The 21,635-nt window shown below is 48.3% G+C and overlaps 1 protein-coding gene across 1 annotated transcript; it reads left to right on the forward strand.

Moving 5' to 3' along the window:
- Nucleotides 1-6,208: 6,208 nt before the first annotated feature.
- LOC125940770 (neprilysin-1-like) lies at nt 6,209-20,907 on the forward strand. Its single transcript, XM_049657317.1, has 4 exons — nt 6,209-6,396; nt 12,767-13,240; nt 16,129-16,332; nt 20,371-20,907. Exons 1-4 carry the CDS (start codon nt 6,214-6,216, stop codon nt 20,539-20,541), a joined length of 1,032 nt encoding a protein of 343 aa, XP_049513274.1. The 5' UTR covers nt 6,209-6,213; the 3' UTR covers nt 20,542-20,907.
- The last annotated feature ends 728 nt before the right edge of the window (nt 20,908-21,635 follow it).

Here is a 21,635-nt window from a genome sequence, read left to right on the forward strand (position 1 = left end):
CACCCCGTGGATATGCTGTGATTTTTTTTCATACAGCTGTAAGCTCACTCGAATGTTGAAGTCGCATGAGCACCCACAATTTTCTTTTAAGCTGCTGTGCAGGTGCAGTGCAAACATAACAGTATGCATTTGCTTGCATAGGAAAATAACACTAATTAAAAGTATATTACACATACTGCGTATGGCGCTAATACTTCCCAAATCAAACTTGCTGCTTCTGCAATACTCCACAGAAAATCTCTTCCCTCTTTTGACAAGTCTCTATGCATGGGATACCTTTTTCACGAGACTGACAAAACGTCGCATCTTTCTTACGCAGTCTCCAGCCGAATTTCCGCTGTCCGAGATCGAACTGTATACACCACAAATAACGACAGCAGTGTGGGTCGCCAAGCTGTGTGAGCACGTCGCCATATGGCCTGAATTCAAAGATGGCGACCAAGTCATGGTCGAGGACACGGCACTCCTGGAAACTCTCAACGCATTCTTCGTGAAATACGATCGAGGCGACATACTTCGTCACATCGCTTGGTTCTTTGTCCAGGTAGTGCAAAATTTCTGTTTAAGCACCGATACTATTAACATAAAAATGAGCATATCGGAAGAGAACCACCGGCTAATGCAAAATTAAACACTACAGTATAATGAACACGCTTTCGCACGGTTATCACTTTAGAATCCTTTGCCGGTGAACATTCAGTCATCTAAGGAGTAATATTCTTACTGTGGAAAATTCTTCTTCAGACCGTACAATGCGCGGCCTACCCATCTAACAGTCCTTCATGTTTGTTAGTCATCTAGCGTCACTTTGGTCATTCAACAAATTTCGTTAGCTGCGACCAAGTTGTCAACGAATGCGTAGAGATATACAGCAATGAGAAACAAAAACAGCATCATAAAGCCGCTTCCACTCATTGAACAAAACTTCTGGGACGTTCGGTTCGCCGCACGACTGGGTAATAAGCAGGAATTTTAGAAGACCTTTGAAAAGATGACCTCATGAGGCACTCTGCATGTCAGTACACGTAAAGCCACAAGCTTTAGTCTCACAAGTTCCTTGATGGTGCAGTTGGCCTGGACGCGTATATTGAAAATCTAGAAACCACAGCGCCTAGAAACCGCGGATGGAATGTCATTGGTAGAAATGCCGCCGGCGACGCTCTGATGTCACACCGTAGCAACGCGTTGCCATTTTGAGGTTGGTGCCCGTGATGCGCGCCCCACGATGGATTGCGTTACCAGAGGTTAGGTTAGGTTAGACGTTAGGTGGCGGTTCGTACTAAAGCAGCCAAGCAGGCGTCACCGGAAGCGTTTCAGCCAATCGCGTTAAACCGCGGTGGTAAGGTTCTGTGGCATCTAGATTTTCAATACACGTGGCCGGGACAGAGCTGTGATTTGGTGAAACTTCTGATAAACCTTATCGAGCTTCCTGTAATATCAATACATAGGCTCATTCGAAGCGAGAGACTGGTTCAAGCGACTGGCTGTGATACAGTCAGCAACCTCAGTACCAAACAATGTCTGAATCTGTTATAACTTATTCTTGCTGAGCTGAGACCGTATCCAATCATATGAAACCTTATCGCGCTTCGTCAAATATGAAGGCATAAAGTATTTCAACGTCAATAAGAAAATGACACTTTTGACCAAAAGCCGATGCAGTGACAGTGATGGCAAAGTTAAGCATTGTGGTTGAATTCTTCGGACTGTGTTCAAACTAAACGCAGATGCGAGATGTTCGCGCGATGAAGCATGCAAGTATAGGAGCATTCATGAACAAACGTACGTCCTGCTGTGCGAATTCTTGTATGGCGTTTGTCTGCGTTAGGCAACTGCTCCTAGGGACAAGAAGCAGCATCCTGGCCGCCAGACTACCAGCCGTCTCACACTGCTGGCGCGAAGAGTAGCGCCACCATGTGGCTCTAACAGGCGTGGCACTTTAATGCAACACGAGATGAGACCAATGGCAAATGGTGGAACATTACCTTGGTTTGGGCGAGTTGGTTCATCTCGACAGTTTTCATCAACTGGAACCACTGGAAAATGGTGTTATGTTTCCGAACAGTTTACTGGATCTGCCGCTTTGACCAGCGCATGCACACAGTACCTCAGCAGGAATGCTATAGTCGACGAAAACCTAAGGATTACAAACAAGTTCCACCCACGAAAACGTAGTGCACCTGCCCTTAACCTCTGAAAGAGGGTCAAGCCAGCTGGAGTCCGCTCACAGGTTACTGACATTGATATGCTAATGTAAATTCCAGGATAAATGTAAAATAAAAGCTAGTTTTCGGCGACAACTTTTACTGAGCCATGATGGTAGCATCTCCCTTAATATTTCCTAGACGTACAGTTGTAGTATTGAAATCAGTGACACAAAGACCGTTTGGTATGGAGAGAACAGCTGTTTCATACATGCGAAGCTGTTTGACGACAAGTAAATAAGCGAACCTTTCTATCTGGGCGCATCCAGACAAAGGCATTGGACATTGCACCTACAACCTTTTTTTTTTTTTTTTTTAGTGATCCTGTATATAGCTCAGTTCTGACCCAAAAGTGCGCGCGTCAAAATGGTGCGTAGAAAAAAGTCACGTCGACAAAATTGCCTCCACATTACCCTATGTATGTAGGTTCCTTAACATAAGTGTCAAAATCAGTGATGGATGACCATTACGTCACAGTCTACCCACCAATCCACCAATTAAGGTGGCTGAAGGATATCAAGGTAGCCTAGGGTGGATGAAGTCTGAATAATGTTGATTACGGTGCGTTAAAGTGGATTAGAGTTGATTCAGGTGGATTAAGGTGGATCAATGAGAATAAAGGTTGATTAAGGAGGATTAAGGTAGATGAGGGTCGATAAAGGTCGGTAAGGTCCATTAGGATGCATTATTTGCATATCTATAGTCATACATATATATAATTTCGTTATTTTAGAAGAACACATAACAGCTTCGCTGATCGTCCTTCACAGAGTGGAAGGGCACTGTTTTATTTCTGAGGCTTTCGCCGAGTACAGGGTACCTATATACACGCGAACAACTTTTCTTGGCTATGATACAAGGTTCCTTGGGTGCATAGGTGGAGCTTCCGCACATGCGTTCCTACGCAATGTAGTCCCGGCGAGTTTGGCAGCCGCTTCTCTTTCGGTACCTCCGGCGTTTCATAGCTCACTTACTGGTGTTAAAGCAGAGACAATTGTCTCGGCGTGAAATTTTGAAGAGAATACTGATTTATAAAATTTGCTGACGCTATATGCCTGATTTAAGGCGGAATATGTAATTATTTCAAAGAGATGTTCAAGATAATGTTGCTTGTCGCGAGGGTTTAGACTACCTTTAGAGCGATGCTGGGAAATGAAATTGTTCTTAAAAATTTATTTCTATCCAAAACTGAATGACACTGGTTTTCGTGCGGGGCCATGTCGCTATCGAATGTTAGCAAGACAAATCTAATAAAAATGGCATGCATCAGATCCCGAGCCGGTGGTATCGCCGTGGCATCGGTTTGAACACCGATGCCACGGCAATACCGCAGCCGTGCGATACTGCGGCGCTGCCGTGCGCATTGACAGCGCACGGCAGCGCTGTCAATGCCGGCCAGTAGCCGGCATTGACAGCGCTGACTGTGCGCACAGTAACATGTGACCGATATACTGGAAAGTAGAGAAGTACTTGGTTCAGATCCGTCGAAGCAGTGATACCTCCTCATGTTCGTTGGCCCTTGAGATAGAAGTAAAATTCAAGTTGAACTTGTATTGCAACCGCTACTGTGCATGACAATATGTTTTCTGCACTTGGGTGATTTCGGCGTACCTCGAAGAAACTCCGCTTTTTTATTTTACTGATGGCACCTGCACTCACCCCTTTCAGCTCGCTCGCTCGTTTGTACGCGCCGACGGTCGTGAGTTCGGATGCGTTCGCCTGGTTTCCGCGTAGAAAGAAGTGGTACGCATTTATTTTGTGTGCTTCAATTAGCCATTTGGAGCTGCAGGTGTTGACCACTTTGTCGGGACAGCCAAGAGGTGGGACAACTGACAACAAACACTCCCGAGAAGACAATTACGCCAAATTGCTTCGCGATGGTCTCGCATGTACGAAACTCCAATCTATGAACTAAAAGAAGTTGACAAAGATGTCTTTCAAATGTGTGCTACCGAAAAACTTTACTATTGGGGTGTTCATTTTTCAACGTTGCAAAATGTAAACGAAGTTTCGGGGCTGTACTTGCAGCATCGGTGCCATAGGCGTGCTTTAGTTTCACGGGCTTTGCTTCACAGCCAAGAAAAATTGTCCGTGAGCATGTTTTCAATGCTCGCAGTGCTCATGCTATATATAGCAGCGAAAGACAGAACGCTGCCCTAGCCCCACGACCAATCTGATGGGCTCAGCGTCTATAATTCGTCGTTTTGGCAGCCAAAGGGTACGGCCATGCTAGCGGCACAAAGCGCGCGCGTCATGCCGCGGGCCGCAAGTTGCCGCGCGTCAGCGAGCTTTGCCGCGAGGCCACCGTGGCAAGCGCGTCTCGCCGCGCGGCAGCTCGAGATCTCCCGCGCTATCCGAACGCACGAGCAACACCACGAGCGCTCGTTGTTTCATGCGAGATACGACGATCGTCGATTGAAAACCCGGCGCGGACTGGCGGCGGTCCGGTTGTGATAGCTCCGTGACGTCACCCTCGTCACTCTCGTCATCTCGCGGCACGCGGCATTTGCCGCAGAAATGGGTCTCGAACCCATTTCGCGCGGCACGCCGCAACACCCCCGATTCCTGCCGCTTCTGCCGCGCGTTTTTGCCGCTAGCGTGGCCGTGCCCGAAATGGGTCTCGAACCAATTTCGCGTGGCACGCCGGAAAACCCCCGATTCCTGCCGCTTTTGCCGCGCGTGGCATGACGCGTTGCCGCGCGTCTTTGCCGCGCGCTATTGCCGCACGTTTTTGCCGCTAGCGTGGCCGTACCCCAAGACCGCCGATCCTTGCCACTCTTGCCGCGCGCGGCATGACGCGCTGCCGCGCGTTTTTGCCGCTAGCGTGGCCGTATCCAAACGCGCTCCGCTCCTTCGCAATGTTACAAAGCCTCTGCGCACGCGCCCTGATTACGCCGTCGATAGCGTGACAACACGATGGCGTCACAGGAGCATCCGTGTAATTCATATCAGGATAATGGCACAGACACGCGACAAAACGCGCGCGGTGCGCCGCCGGCGGCAAGACGCGCGCCGCGAAAGCAGCCGCGAAGGAAGTTTTGTTTGCCGCGGCAGGGATCGCTCCTGGACCGATTTTTTGCGGTTTGCCGCGTGCCGCGGATGAAGGAGACCAATGAGAGCGGCCCGCTTCCGTGACGTGCGCGCGGAAAACTGGTGTCATGCGGACCCGACCAACCACTCGTTTCGTAACCGCGTCCGGTATTAGCCCGAAACTCGTTTCGCGCTGTCATCTGCAGGCGTGAGCTGACGGATAGGTCGAAAAGGGGAGAGGAGTCTGCTGTCACGTGCTGCCGCAGCGGCGCGCCGCCAGCTCGTGTGGCCGCCCGGCCGCAGCTTCGTTTTGCCGCCGGCGGCGCGCGGCGCGCGTTTTGCCGCTAGTGTGTACTATCGCGATGGAAAGAAACGCGAACAGCGGAGCGCGTGGCCGAAGCATAACTGAAGGTATAGTGCGCGCCGTCCAGTCATCACCATTGACAGGCGCGCATGTCCGGTTTGATTGCGCTGTGCGATGATGCACCCCCTATACTGCGATATTTTTGTTTCTCTTAGTACAGTTTGCGCTGTCACCATTACTGCGCCGTCACCTTTTCTCGTTTTTAAATATTTAATGGTTTATGCCGTTGGGCGAACTTTCCAAATAAAAAAATATATAAATAAAAGAGAAGTAGAATAGAAACAAAAATATCGCAGTATAGGGTAGGGGGTGCATCATCGCAAAGCGCAATCAAACCGGATATGAGCGCCTGTCAATGGTGATGACTGGACGGCGCGCACTATACCTTCAGTTATGCTTCGGCCACGCGCTCCGCTGTTCGCGTTTCTTTCAATCCTGATAGTATGTGCCATAATAGTTGCCAGAAAGAGAAAACTTAATGAGGCCGCTTCCGCAACCAGGTAAATACACTTAAGGCGGACAGGCAATACTCATTGTTATTTCAAGAAAATGAAGCGCTCTGCATTTCAGGATAAACACGTCTGTTCACACTTTCTCTCACTCAAAAGTAAGAAAATGAATAGATCACTCAACGCGCAGGTGTTCGCGCCACTGGGCGACATTGACCTACTGAAGAACAAGTTTGGTGACCACGATAAGGGCGTCGAAAACAGGCCAGTCTTTTGTTCTACCGAAGTCGAAGCTACGTACGGCGTTCTCATCCCGTCGGTCTACGTGGCAGCACATCTGACGCCACAGGTCAGCGTTGGTTTTATTCGTTGGCTAGGCACTTAACCTGCCATTCTATGGAATATCTAGTGCACATGCATTTGTGTCGTGAGTAACAGAAAGAATATTGAAAAGATTCTGAGGTTATAGCGTTAAGCCGATGCGTAAAGGGAGACAGATGGAAATTTACAAGAAAACGTTTTGTGCAAACCGTAAAAATGTCTACTCATTGCCGACTGCTCAACATTGGCGTAATGCTTAACAGTTGAGCACACAGTCGAGCAATATCATAGCTTGATCACCTTTCTCAACTCCGATGAACCTGGAGACACTGAAGCATATTTCATCCCTGTGGTAAACTACTACTATGTTACTACGATGACCTTGTTGGTGCATCCCGGCCACGGCGGCCGCATTTCGATGGGGGCGAAATGCGAAAACACCCGTGTACTTAGATTTAGGTGCACGTTAAAGAACCCCAGGTGGTCAAAATTTCCGGAGTCCCCCACTACGGCGTGCCTCATAATCAGAATTGGTTTTGGCGCGTAAAACCCCATAATTTAATTTTTAATTTTTACCTTGTTGGTGCACTGTGTTTTCTGTCATTGACAACTCTATAGAGCGTGTCTCTGACATGCAAATTCAGGCAGTCGTTTTCAAAAGGTAGCCACAGTCCGACGTCTGTGTACTTCGAAGCTACCAGGTTGCTTCGGCCTAAAAGTCTCTGCTGGATATATTGATAAATGTAATAAATAAATATACTTTCGCGAATTCTATATACGTGACGAAAAGTCGCAGTTTTGCCAGAAAGGCAAATCATCGATTGCAATCGCAAATTAGCAGAAAGTTATACGAATTAAGGTTACTACTTTTATGAGCTGTATCAACTTGTAAACGTTCACTTGCTAACTAAATTGACAAACATGGTGTCAGCGCGCAAAGCAATCATGAACACGTCACGCTCGATGAGCGCGGACACTCTCCATCGAGTCGCTGGCGTGAGAAAACGCGGTAGCAGCAGCGACCGAATTGACCTTCCTGCGGCCTATCGCTTCAACGGAAACTGAGCGCCGAGAACACGCGGAACGTACAGCGGTGAGCACTGTTAGGGTGAACACGCGAGCGCGTGGCCGATGGCACTATCAGCGCCGCGTAACAGCCATCGTTGGAAACATTGCACATGCGCAGCATGTGCTTTGCGAAACACTCTTTCCACCGTGCGCATCACGTCATCGATACGCTTGTTCGTCGTCTGCTAGCCGCATTTTTTGTTCGCTGAGCTGATACCTTCTGCATTTCAAGGTCCATCTGGATTGAAGATTGGCGCGTGAAGGAAAAAAGTGAGTGTAAGAGGGATAATTATTAAACTTTTTATTCAAGAAAATTGCACTTTTGCAATTCAAGTTAAACAAGACCATGAGAACAAATATAAAAACATGAGCAAATCTAATAGCGAGTCATGTGACCACTTACAGCAACGACTGCAGCTATTCTGGACGGTAACGAGTCGTAAAGTGATCGAACATATTCCCGATCGGCTTTCAGCCTTTCCCACTCGTTGCTGACTTGCGCCCACAACTGGTCCGAAGTCGCGGAATAAAGGGGCTTCCTTGCCAAAGAAGCTTTCAGACGGCCCCACACGTTTTCTATCACATTCAGGTCCGCTCCTTTCGGAGGCCATTCCAGTAGCTGCATGTGCTGCTCCGCCTGGAACTCCTTGACAGCCCGCGCCGTGTGTATCGGTGACCGGTCCTGTTGGAACAGGTAATCACCGTCTGGGAATAAACTGCTCGCATATGGCAACAGCACATTGTTCAAAATGTTGCAGTATTGTTCCGACGATAAGTGTCCACGTATACGTTGCAGGGGCCCTAAACCATATCTTGAAACAGCACCCCACACGTTCACACTCGATCTCCCACTGGCAGAAACACCTTGCACGTTGTCCGGGTCGTTCCTGCGTGGCATTGTGACGTTAACTAAAACAATTGCTTTTCAAAGCAGGAAGTTTGCCTCACCGTGTGCCTGGTAGTCTCCAAACACGCAATCTTTGGTCTTGTCGCGTCGAAAACGTCGACTCATCCGAAAAGATGACGCGACCCCACTCTTCTGATGTCCATGCTTCGTGCAGCTCAGCGAACTGCCGTCGTGCGTCCTTGTTCGCCGCCGTTAGTAGTGGCTTCTGCGCTGCGACGCGACTGCGAAGGCCCGCAGTACGCAGGCGACGTCGAACAGTGGTGTCCGAAACGTCCAAATCCAAGTCCTCGTGTATTGCTGGGGCTGGCAAGAAAGGGTTACGAACAGCAGCTGCAACTATGAGGGCGTCTTCATCGTCTGTGGTAGCTTTAGGGCGGGGCGCGCGGGGTGCATCCTGAATGCGACCTTCATACTTGTAGGCTTGGATTATCCTGTTCACAGTCTTCAGGGGCCTATTAACTAAAGCGCCAATATACCGCTGGGAATAACCTTTCAGGGAAAGATCGACAATTGAGCGCCGTTCATCATCGGGAACCCTAGCCATAATACGATCTGGCGACAGAATGAACGGCTGCAAAAGATGTTTGGTTGTTTTATATACGGCGTTGCATGCACAACAACTTTGAAGGGAACGAATAGACACGCCCCCATAGATATACAAGTTTTTTGTCTTGTTCTGTTCAAGCACAGATGTTTAAAGAAATCTTAAAATGCAGGATGCATGGGCTTAGAAAACAAAAATGCGGCTAGCAGACGACGAACAAGTGCATTCATGACGTCATGCGCGCGGTGGAACAATTATTTCGCGGAAGGCGTGATGCGCATGCGCAATGTTTCCAGTGATGACCGTAACGGGGCGCTGACAGTGCCGTCGGCCACGCGCTCGCGTGTTCACCCTAACAGTGCTCACCGCTGTACAAAGCTACGAGCCGCCGACGCACCTAGACTGCGCCCCCAACGGAGATCGCTATCAAGATAGGGCTGCGCGACCGTGCGCTGCCGCCACATGTGCAGTTGCAGCCGGACTAGCGACACACTAGCGTCCGCACTAGCGACAAAACGCGCGCGGCACGCCGAGCACGCCGAACGTCTACGCGACAGGACGCGCACGGGCAAGTCCATGGATATTCGCCTTTTGCTGGACGCTGCAGCGACGCTTGGTGTCCCGAGTTGTCTTGTCCCATTCGATACTTCTCGTTCAAAAGCGAGTTCCGTTCATGCGATTTCGTCTTTCATCAGAGGTGCCTCTTTGTTTGAGCCACTGCTAGTGACGTTCAAGTATGTCGGATACCGACGAGGAAGCTACTGATGACTGTGAACATTATAATACTAATTTTTCTTTACTTGTGCGACGCCGATGCGCCAGAAAGCGGACGAGCAGGTTTTAGATGTGCCCGATCTCGCGGTATAGGGACACACACTGCTTCCCCGCTTGAGTGTAACTCCTTGAACTTGAAATCTACGTTGCATTTTTTTCATACAAACATGCATACGCGGAGTGTCTCCTAAAACGCTTCCATTACGAAGCTACATCTTTCTCGGCGTCTCGACAGCGGTATGCGAAGGCTTAACGAAAACTGCCTTAGTAACTATATACGTAGCCTCTGACATTTTACGGCGTGCGTGTCACTGCTGGATCTTAGAAGCCATAAATTATGATTCCTTGCTTGTGAGACGGGTGGCGCCACAGCCGTGCGGCTCACTTCTGATTGGTGCTTGTTTTGTGGCTGCCACGAAAAAAATTGGTCTCGCACCCATTCGAGCATTTCCCGCGCGTTGCTGTCGCTTCTTGTGAATTTTGTCGTTCGCGGCAGTATCGCGCTGCCGCGCACGGCGTGTCGCGCGCGTTTTTGTCGCTAGTGCGAACGCACTTTAAAACGCCGTCCCCCCTCCCTTTCCCCGATGCCTCGCAACGTTGGGTGCCTCGCGCACAACGAAAAACGGCGCACTTCCTGCCCGTGGTCCTCCCTTTCGCGCGGGCGAGATTAAGCCGCGATCGCTCTCACGCACTCGCACGCTTTCACTAGCACATACAGCATATGGAGACCGGCGACGCTTTTATTGCCCTTGGATTTTATACGGAACCTCACGGCGACGGCGACGCCGATAGCAGAAATGCGCCTGGAGTGTCCATATAATTGCTATCGCTATAAAACTACCAGCTTTAGCTGCTGTGTTCAGCCATGTTACAACTTTGTTCTAGAAATGTGTCAAGGAACTCAAGTCATACTCGAAGACACGTATTTCAGAGACACGCAAAAGTTCCACTAGTTTGGGTTCTGAACTGTTCAGAACCCAAACTTCAGTTTCAGTTTGGGGGAAAATGAATTCCTGTATGCCATAGGTAATCGGAAGCTAAGCTTAAGTCGTGTGCAAGGACGGAGTGCGCATAAAATTCATCAGACATTTATGAAGAAACTGATATATTGGCAACTACTTGACACAATAGCTCCGCACGCGAAGTACTCGTAGTGTGCGATATTTTCTTAGAAAAATGGTACTTATTTTCTAGGAGTGAGTGACGGTTCCATTGTAGGGCGCCGCCCTTAGGCACCTATTTCGGCGCGGAGCGCGGGCCTGGTCCCTCGTAATGAAACGTAACGGAGCACAGCGAATGATAAAAGCGAACACGGAGCGCAGTGGGATAAGACGGCGATAGCGAAGAGAGCGCGAGAAGTAAAGCGGAGGAGGAGGGTGCAGTGGATCCATGATGCGGTGAGCGGAAGAGGAGGGTATGGCGAAAGTGTGAGAAGAAAAGCGTTTTGCCGTGCAAGACGGGATTTGGGGCGGCAATGGCTAAGATATGGCGGCGAAGTAAAAAATAAGTTATGAGGTTTTACGTGCTAACGCAATGATCTGATTATGATGCACGCCGTAGTGGGTGACACCGGGATAATTTGGACCACCTGGGGTTCTTTAAAGTGCACCGTAATCAAATTAAGTGGGTGTTTTCGCATTTCACCCCCATCGATATGTGGCCGCCGTGGCTCGGAATTTATACCGTGACCTCGTGCTTAGCAGCCCAAACCATAGCCACTAAGCAACCCCGGCAGCTCGGCGCCAGAGTAGCGCTCGTAGTCTGCACGGAAACAAAGCGGTGCATGAGCGCAGGTCTGTCTGCGGCGGCTGGTGTGAATCGCACCCAAGCTTCACCTACGTGCTGCCTCTCGTGATATTCCAATTGGCGAGGCAGTCGCGCCACACTTAGCTTCGTTTGCAACGTGCCGCACGAGAGAGATTGTCCGCGCCAGCCAATATATTGTGAAAAGAAAACACGTATACACCTGCGCTCAAATTTCGCATTAAGGAGTACTGTAAACGTCGGTGAATGTTTTTATTGTCTTTATTCTTTCGAATCATAATTTTCGATGAAGCAAGTTAATTGGTATTGCTAGCTAATTAGATTCATTCCACACACTCCCTCGAAGGGTATGAAACTTTTTGATTATAGACGTAAATTCGTTACAGGGCAGCGGCACCCGCACAACGTATTTGACAGCAGCGCCCTTGTTGGTTGACGTTTTCCAGCAGCACAGTCTTATATACTGTTGTTGGATTAGGGCGCAAATGTCTGTGCAGAGAATAAACGCGAATAATAGCTGTACTTTGGTTCTTGCACATGCTACTCAACAGTATGGAATTCACTAAGACAGAGACTGCAATTGTGTTCCTGAAATGAATGTATTAGGAAGGATGGACTAAGTGAAGTAAATGTAGACAAGATAATGCTTTTTGTGTTGAAACAGATATTTGAAGGTCCCGAATTTTTTAACAAGGTACGCTTTCTCATTCACGTTCAGACGCCATCTGGGAACAAATGCCGTCATCTACGAGGGTAAACCGAAAATTGGAGGCAATTTTATATTTTCACGGGAATAGACGAAGTATGAGTGTGTGTGACGTCACCACGTGCATTCTGGTAGTGTCGTGGAAGTAGGAGCACCCATCACTGCCCCACTTGGTCGAGTGTGGTGGAGCAAAATCGTTGGATGCAAGGACGTATTGCACCACCTAGATCGAGTGCGACGTAGTGTGCTTTTTCTGGCCGCAGAAAAGCACACCGGCGGACATCCGGCGTCCGCTGTTTGCGCTTGCCTATTCGCCGTGCTATTCTTATCTGGTGCCGTCGGATTACCACACCTTCGGCCCTTTGATGGAGCTGTTGCGTGGTTGCCGGTTCCGTTCAGATGACGACGTCGAGCAAACGGTGCGGATGCGGATTCTTGAGCAAACCAACCATTTAGTCGCATACGGGATACCAAAGTTGTTTGCACGATACCAAAGGTGCAACGCCCCCAGGGGCTTATGTAATAAAGTGATATGCGTAGTATTGTTACTGTGTCAAAATAGATGTGTTATGTGAAAATTGTCTTCACTCTTTGACTTCCCTTTGTACACCGACCACTCTTTCAACATCTTTCAGGCACGATTGCAAGCGAACCGCACACTGACGTACATCATCAACGCGGCTGTCAACGGCATCAACCGGCTGTCGTGGGGAAATGACTCGTCCCGCATTGCCATCATCGAGAAACTGAATAATACTGGCGTGTCCCTGTGGCCTCCGGACTCGCTGCTCACATGGCGTGGCCTTAACGAAATGTACGCCACCTTCGCGCCGTATAAAAACTCGTTCGCCGAGTACTGGGTGCACGGGCACGAACGACTCCGGCAGCTGGCCGAGCAACCTCGCTATGGCCAAGCATTGGCAATTCGACCCAACTTCGTGCTCCCATTGTTCGCCTACGACTACGTGCTCAACACGGTGTCTATCGCCGTGAACGCGTTGGCGAGGCCGCTCTTCTATGCCCAAGGAACAGCCGCAATGGATCATGGAGGCTTCGGCTTCGGCTTCGCCAGGGAACTGGTCAAAACTCTCGACGGCACGAGTCTCAAGGTAAGTTCCAGAATTGGCATCGACAATATGGGATGGGGCTTCACGTAGTGAGTTAATTTTACGCACTTCTACACTGCTGTATAAGATGGTTTATCAGTGCGTAGCGAAGCAATGAAGTAAGTTCTCTTGCGTTGATGCTGTGGTTGAAATCAAAGCTCTTGCAAAATATCACCTTCTTGGTAGCCCTAGCCATACAATCGTGCATCTGACACACGTATACGCGTTGCAGAAGAAAGGTAACCGATTACCAATAAAATAACTTCTTTAAAAAATTGTAGTCATTTCACTCTGTGAAGGTGGACAACCAGGGAGCTGTAAACGAACAACACAACGATCTCTAAAAGAACAACACAACGATCACTACACGCACCAACATGGAAATCGCGCTCTCGCGTTAAGTCACGTCACGAGTGTTAGCAATCACCGATATGTCGTTTTCAAACCACAATTGGTCACACACATGACAACGGAAGCCAAAAGTTATGTCCACGAAGTCTCGGAGGAATCGTGCATCCGCACCGCTAAGTATCCGCCTTCCGAGCGCGCTACTCGTACCTCCGTCGTTGAGCCGAATTAATTGCTTCGCGTTCTGGGGGCCTTACCGCTCGAGCCCGCCATTTACGAGCATCCTCCTCGGCGCTTCCTGCCTGGTTCGTGCCGCCCGCCGCCGTCATTCATGCTCACGTCTGCGGACCCGAAGTTGGGCCTCGTGAGCAGCTCGTTTGTCTGTCCAGAAAGTCTCTCAGAGATTTCGCCTACGCACCCTTATGCTCGTCCAATTTACTAGCGTGGTATCTGCGTCGCTTCGACGCATTCTCCGCTTCGCGACACCCGTCTTCCTGCCGAGCCCGCCGCTTACGGGCAGCCTCTTGGGCATGATCATCGCTGCTACTCTCCGCCCGTTTCCTTGCTTTTCTCTTGCTACGCCAGGTACGTGTCAGAACATGGGGTGCTGGTTTGCTCTGGCACGGCCGCTGGCTCCACATTCATATAGAGGGCGGTGTTATCTAGTATAGGGTGGTTTCTTAGCTTTCCTCTTGCTACGCGAGATATCAGCACATGCCTTACTGGTTTGCTTTGCCTCCTCATAAAGAGCGCGGGAGTTTTGAGGTGAGGACATTGAAAATTCACCGAAAGGGTAGGCATATACAGCTCCGCTTTAATGTGTAATTGATTACGCTAACCACTTACTGCCACACAAATGTAATAGGACAAGTATAAAAGCTGATTACTTTTACCATACTTTCATGCCAGATTTATTAGCATTGCAAGAACTTAGTACATAGTATGAGCTAGCTTAGCTCTTTCAGTGCATCATCTGCAGCCTTTCGCACGTTCTTTGTCTTCAGTAAGAATTGGTTTTGAAAATTTTCTTCGATGTTCTTTCCTCGTTTGTATCTGGAGACATCTACAGTGACACTGAAACATCGCGCATTGTTCGGGCTGAAGAAAAGGGCTGTTCTGTAACGTACGATCACCCTGCTCACAAAATAGGGGAAGACACACTCGATAGGGCAAGTGAAAAACTGGATCCTCGCCCATGGGTGATTTCCTGGCATGAACATCTCAAGTGGCCGCCGCCCTAAGAATTGGCGTTTGAATTTGTCGTCTACCATATGATGGACCGGATTGAAGCAGATGTATTATATGTGCCACAGGCAATGTTGAAAGATTATATTATGTAAAATAAAACAGACAGAAACATGTGTTTAACCGCCAACAAATACTGTCTAAATGAGAAAACTAGCCTGCACTAAGCGAAGAAGAATTGAGTAGCAGTTTTCAGGCGTCCATGAAAGCCCCTTAGGACAATTTCCAGGAGCGGGAGTGAGAAATATAGATCGACAGACAGAAAAAATTTATAAGAGACTGGCGGAGAGGTCGGACTTATAGTAAATCTGGCTTGCAAATATGGAAGTCTGCAACTCGCAGGTCAGTGAGGTGTGGCTGCAGGACGCGTATTGTGACAAGAAAGTCAACCATTGTACATGTTTTCATCCTTTTATACACTAGTTCCCGCCTATTGTAAGTGCTCAAAGCTGTGCCACCTGTTACAACATATTTCTTTAAAAATGTAACTAGTTAAATGTATTTGATTACCGAAATAAATAACTACTACAGTGAGCGTTACAGAGTAAAGAATCAAATTGGTCAATTACGATATTACCGAAATGATAATTGAATACAAGGTAATTATCACATGTAATTCTTTAAGTACAAGTCTGCACTCTGGTATTAGGAATCTGGCTGAATCCGTTGTGTTATTCTCGATAGCTTTAGGGTTTTTAGCGTGCCTGCGTTTGCTTTTTCATCATTTCGTATATCAAAACTTCACTTAAGTCCTCGAACAGCATGCCAGACAGCCAGTGGTCAGAAATCGTCAGCTTTTCATTACGGTGACGTCGCGCTCTCTCTCTATCTCACTGTGTGCTCCTAAGTTTACGTTGCACATGCATTCTTTAAATGATTTTTTTTCTTTTCTGAATTTGGATGTCATCATCCCTTGGCTTTCGCCTTATGAATGAAATGCTTCAATTTTGTGAATTGAGGAAGTTTTGGGGTGTAAATATTGTGCACACATGAAGGAGCACGCGATAGTTGTCTGTTCTAGGCTGAAGAGTGCATTTCAGTGGGCACGAGTGACATTTGCTCGTCGGTAATTCAAGAACGCTGTTTGTGTTTCTCATTTTAATGAAGTTTTAGGTTCTCCAAATGGCCAGAGATGGAAGAGGCGATGAAAGCAGCATTGTTCTTTTAAGAAATCGGCTGATTATACTGCTGTGCATTTGGAATCGCAATTACTGTCTTTCCTTCGATGGTTGTGTCAACCGATGTGAAAAGGGCTCTAATACAACTTCTTTCAACCCATGACTGCTGGTAATTTGCAGGTTGATCCGGCAGGACGCATTAACGACTCCTGGGTCACGCCAGAATGGCGCGAACAGACGTCGATGAAGGCCAACTGCTTGTCGTCCGGCAAGGACATCTTTCCCGAGGTGCCTGCACTGCAGTTGGCATATGAGGCGTTTCAGAGGCGGCACCGAGAATTGCCCGCGAGTCTGCGGCTATCAGATGTTTGGAGTGAAGAGCAGGTGGGCACCAACCCTGTCTTTCTGCTTCACCTGCAGGCACTATCTTAAATCCCCAACGTCTGGTGGCTCGCGCTCCGCTTTTTTTAAAGACGATAGGGGAACTTAGACGCTGAAAATTTGGTCTGTCTGTGTGTCTGTCTGTCTGTCTGTCACCCGATTCAGCCACCCGGCCAAAGTTGGACCACTTGCTTACCGCCCACACTACTTAAACTGGTACGGCTGTTCATACTTGTGAACGTTATCGATCACGAAGTAAATATTACGCATATCTGAGGTGCAACATCACTAGGTAAGTATTAGGAGGTGTGTTCCTTTAATAGAAAATACATAGATACGTAACTCTAAAGACCCTAGTTTCTTAAGCTGCGCTGAAAATGCCATGCTATGCGCACCGACGAACGACGTTCCCCGACTGCGCGCCGACGAGCGCCCTTTGCCATGGAGGAAGGAAACCCTCTGCACAAGCTCATGTTTCCCGATGTATTGCCAGATGGCGTCCATGTCTCACGCAGCACCTCCTCAATTTTATCAATGCCAGCCAGATGCGGCCGATTCAACATAAAGGAAGCGCTGTCTGAGGCAGGGCAAAACAAAAATGGCCGCTTGATGAAATAATGCGGTAAAATGAAATCTGTTCAAACAAACCTTCATGCCAGGACGGAAATGGTACGAGAACAGCATCACGGGTGGCCGCGGATCAGACCAGCACTCATGTAGTACGGCCGGCAGACTATCGTCTTTCGACGACATTTGCAGCGAAGCACGCAGATACGCGGCAAATTTTTTCTTTTTGCCGCATTTGGCCTTTTTCTTATCTCACCTCATATTTTCGGAATCTTTCGTAGGCGGCAGCGCTTCTAAGATAATAGGATTATCTCCGTTTCGCAACATGACGTATTAAGCCATTACGGCATCGTTTTGTGCCAGGCGAGCAGTCTTGGCTCAGGTTTAATATAATATTACCGAACATATTATAAACAAATAGGTTAATGCCTTCACTTTTAAACAAAAAAGGAAAAATGTTGCTTGCTTTAGTTTAAAGAACACAATGCAAGCTACATCTTTGATTTCGTTATCCATTCGTTGAGCCTTTAATTGAAAGCGAACATAGCTTGCCTAAGCAGTAGCCAGTAGAAATTACTGAATGCTGAATGGTGGAACTGATGGATAACATAGACTTTTCCTTGCCGACTTGTTTCAGTTGGCGATAACACCGACGTACTGCACAGCTCAATGTCTGTAGACTCACCTATTCATAAGAAATAGTTCCTTGTGTTCGCACCTTCGAAAAGGCACACCTTCCAAAGCTTATCATGTACACCAATGTGCATCTTATTTTGTTCTCCTCGAACCGTTTTTTTTCCTTCGCCCGGCGTGGAAGAAGGGGGCATCAGCCGAAAACTATGTTCGGTTTCCGGTCTACCTTTCCGCCCAAGACATTCTACTTCAGCTAAAAGAAGAAGTCATCGGCGGCCTCTGCACACACCACAAGAGTGCCCCATCCTGGCACTCGACGTGAAGGGAGCATTCGATAACTGTGGAAGGCGGACATGCAACTGCGTACAGGACTTCCTGATGGGTAGAACCGCAGCCATAGGCCTGGGGAACCTCAGGACCGACAAGATCCAAATACCACAGAAAGGAACCGCCCAGGCGTCGGTGATCTCCCCGTTGCTGTTCAATATAGTGATGAGGGGTTTGCCGAACCTCTTGGAGAACATCAGTGGTATACGTCACGCAATGTATGCAGACAACCTGACCGTGTGGACACGCACAGGATTGCCGGGCGAACAACAAGACACCCTGCCGGAAGCCATCGACAGGACCGAGCGTTTTCTACAACGTTGCGTTCTTTCGTGCACCCCGGAAAAGTCGGAGCTCCTAATCCTCAAAAAGAGGACGAGAGGGCGGCCTCCCCAGGAGACACCGGACCCAACATTGACCCTGCACGGAGTCAACACATCCAAGGCGGACGTATCCTGTATCCTAGGCCTCACATTCAAAAAGGACGGTGCTAGTCTCGCCGCCATTAAAAAAGCTGCAAGCGACAGTTACCCAAGTCGCGCACGCGGTGCAAAGAGTGACTAACAAAGCACGGCCTGAAAGAGCAGGACATGATCCGAATAATACAAGCCCTAAAAATCAGAAGAGTCACTTATGAAACCCCGTACCTCGGTCTCAAGAACAGCGAGAGACACAAACTGAACAGTCTAATACGAAAGACCTACAAGCTGGCACTGGGGCTTCCGACGACGACGCCGTCAGAGAAGCTACCAAGCTTGGGCATCCACAATACTTGGGAGGAACTAGCAGAGATCCACAAGATGATCCATGTAGAGCGACTCAAGCTCACCAGTACAGGCAGGGACACGCTAAGCAGACTGGGTTACCTTGCCAAGCATAAGTCCAGGAAACAGCGGGTCCTTCTACCCTGGAGGGAGAAGATCAGGGTGGCCAGCATCCCGAGAAACATGTACCCCGAATACAACAGAGGAAGCAGGCAAGCGAGAGTACAAGCTCTACGTAGGACCTACGGAGGACCAAAACAAGAAGTCAGATACACCGACGCGGCAAAGTACCAGAACTGACCGGCCCACGCTGTCAGAGTGATCAGCGGCAGAGCATAAGAGGTAGCAGCGGCCTCGGTAAACACTGCAGACATCGACTGCGCGGAAGTAACGGCGATAGCCCTGGTGGCCACTACAGGCAAGCGAGAGGAAGATCACATCACAGTCATCACGTACTCGCAAACAGCATGTAGGAATTACCAAAAGGGACGCATTTCCGAATGAGCCCTGAGCATCCTCGAAAAACTAGACAATTTTCAAGAACAATACATTGTCTGGGCCCCGGGACCCGAGTCCCTGGTGGGTAATGTAGCGGATAACGGCACTGCCCGTGATCACACTCCCCGGGCTATCCCACCGGGTTCACGAGCCCCCGTAGACCAACACGATGACGTCCCGAAAATACGTGCAGATATGCGGAGCCACTACAGGATAGGAGGATCTACCCACCCCCGCATCCCAAGCTGACAAGAGAAGAGGCGGTTTTGTTCCGCAAACTACAGAGTAGCGCATTCTCGCATGGCAACCTGCTACACGCCATGTATCCTACGAGCTATACTTACAAGTGCGCCTTGTGCTGCACCCCCAATACCCTCTACCACATGTTATGGGAATGTGGGCGAAACCCACGGACACCACCCATCACCGGGCAACCGTCGAGCAGTAGGAGGCCCAGATGACAAGCTCGAGCCCTAAAGAGAAGCATGGCCTAGTGAGCAGGGCCAAGCTATCGGCTCAGGCCCACGTCATCCTGGACTATAGGGACACCACACACCTTGGACGATTTCACCGTCAGCTCGTTTCTGTAGATAAATTTTATTAGTCCTCCTCGAATCATATGACATTTGAGGCCCCAACTTGCTAGTGAAAATAGACGGCTATGTTGGGCTCGAATTTGTGTTTCAGCCCACGAAAAGAAGTACAAGCAAAGTGGCTCATTCAACACGAAATTATTTTTTCCGTACCTTTTTAGAGAGAAAACTACACAAGGACTAAGGAGAAAATCACACGACACAAATGCTGAAAAGTTAACAAAGAAAACCTACCAGACTGTTCAGTTCACCATACTGCTAAGCTTATAGTGTTATAGTGTTATTCACATGTATGTCTGGCGTATTCTTAGGATGAAGACAATGCTGTGTTGTCGCTTCTCATGGTTGAATACATGCTCTATATTTAATTTTTTTGTCGGTCAGTACTCTCAACAGTCAAACGTTCGGGCATGCGTACCGTCACTCTTAAAGTGCGTTCAATTTTGCGGTGGAGCACTCCTCTGCTGGAGTCCGTTCGTGTTTGCGCAGAAGCAAGTAGGTTGTAGCCATATAAGGGTGGAGGAAGGGCACATTAAAATGGAGTTAGGTATTTGACTGTAACTTACACAAAAGAAATTTGTAGCATTTCATTTCCTCATTTTGCGCGCGGAGTTACATTGCAAGTTGTAAGCTTATTGTTAATTCGCTTTTCTGCGCAGGTTTTCTTTATTACAGCCTGCTTCACCATGTGTACCCTCGCCGGTCCAATCAGAGCTCTGACTGGGGACTGCAACAAGGCAGTCAGCAACTTTCCGGCTTTCGCTCAAGCCTTTCAGTGCCCTACGGGTTCACCCATGAACCCGGAGCAGAAGTGCTTTTATTTTGACTGAGACCCACAAACTACGTTCCTCCGAAGCATGCTGTCTGCAAATTTCTACAATGTCTCTTTCGCATTCTGCATGATGCCCACTAACGTTGAATGTGCATATTTTTAAACGGTGTCGTGCTGCCACAGCAATCTGCCACCATAAGCTGCGTCACAACACTTTGAACGATTGTGAAGCTTTCGACGAACCACCCACCTTAGACGTACATTCACCACCACATAGTTTTGTTTAGAATTAGAATCAAGCGTGTTGTTTGAAGTTCTTTTTTTCTCATTCGTCTCGACGTATTGCAGTTATCGTTTGTGGAACGTGTATATTGGTTTCCATGGCTGGTGCGCAAAACTCGAAATGGAGTTAGGTATCATAATGAACTAAGACAATTGGTATACTTGACCGTTATTGAGAAAGTGTGAGCAGAAACATAATGCACGCTACTTTTCATAACAAAATGCAAACAATGGGTGGCCGAAGGGCATGAATGCATACTTTTTTTACGTGTATACGCCAATACCTAAGTACGTATTCTTTGTACTTTCTTTTGTGCCTCAAACAACGAATTGACTGCCTGTCCCGAGATGAATATACTTTCGGATAAATGACTCCATGGAACATTGTGCATAAGTTAGTCGTATTCTTTCATGGAGATGTACATGTGGAGAATCCCGCTGTAATCATAATATTAAACTTCTTAAAGCGCAAGGCTGATGACATTCGGCTCCTATTTTCTTTTTCCCTCCGCTTTGCTCTCTCAATTTTTCTTTGGGGCTGATCGGGCCACGAATCGCTTTAACGAGCCTGAACTGGGAGCACCACTTCCACAACACAAGTTCAGTCACCGTAAAACCAGCCAAAGATACGATTGAATTTGGTGAATATTGTTGATAGGCAGCTTTATTGAGCATATTTCAAAAATTACCCGATGTATCCCGACTATTATTCCAGCTACTTGGGCCCGGGTAGACAGTAGTAGGCAAAGTTTGTGGATGCACGCAGCAAAGGTCCTTTGTGATGTCACGTTTGAAGAAACCAATAAGTACAGCGGTTTATTATTGGGGGCATTGTGGTACGGAAGTCAATGACAATACATTTTTGACTGT

Source organism: Dermacentor silvarum, chromosome 10 (assembly GCF_013339745.2).
Source record: "Dermacentor silvarum isolate Dsil-2018 chromosome 10, BIME_Dsil_1.4, whole genome shotgun sequence".
Classification (NCBI taxonomy): Eukaryota; Metazoa; Arthropoda; class Arachnida; order Ixodida; family Ixodidae; genus Dermacentor; species Dermacentor silvarum.

Excerpts from the sequence above, each read along its gene's own strand:
- LOC125940770 (XM_049657317.1), top strand. The coding sequence starts at position 6,214 with ATGAATAGATCACTCAACGCGCAGGTGTTCGCGCCACTGGGCGACATT. Across the intron at positions 6,397-12,766 it reads CAGCACATCTGACGCCACAG|GCACGATTGCAAGCGAACCG; the intron begins GTCAGCGTTGGT and ends AACATCTTTCAG. Across the intron at positions 13,241-16,128 it reads TCGACGGCACGAGTCTCAAG|GTTGATCCGGCAGGACGCAT; the intron begins GTAAGTTCCAGA and ends GGTAATTTGCAG.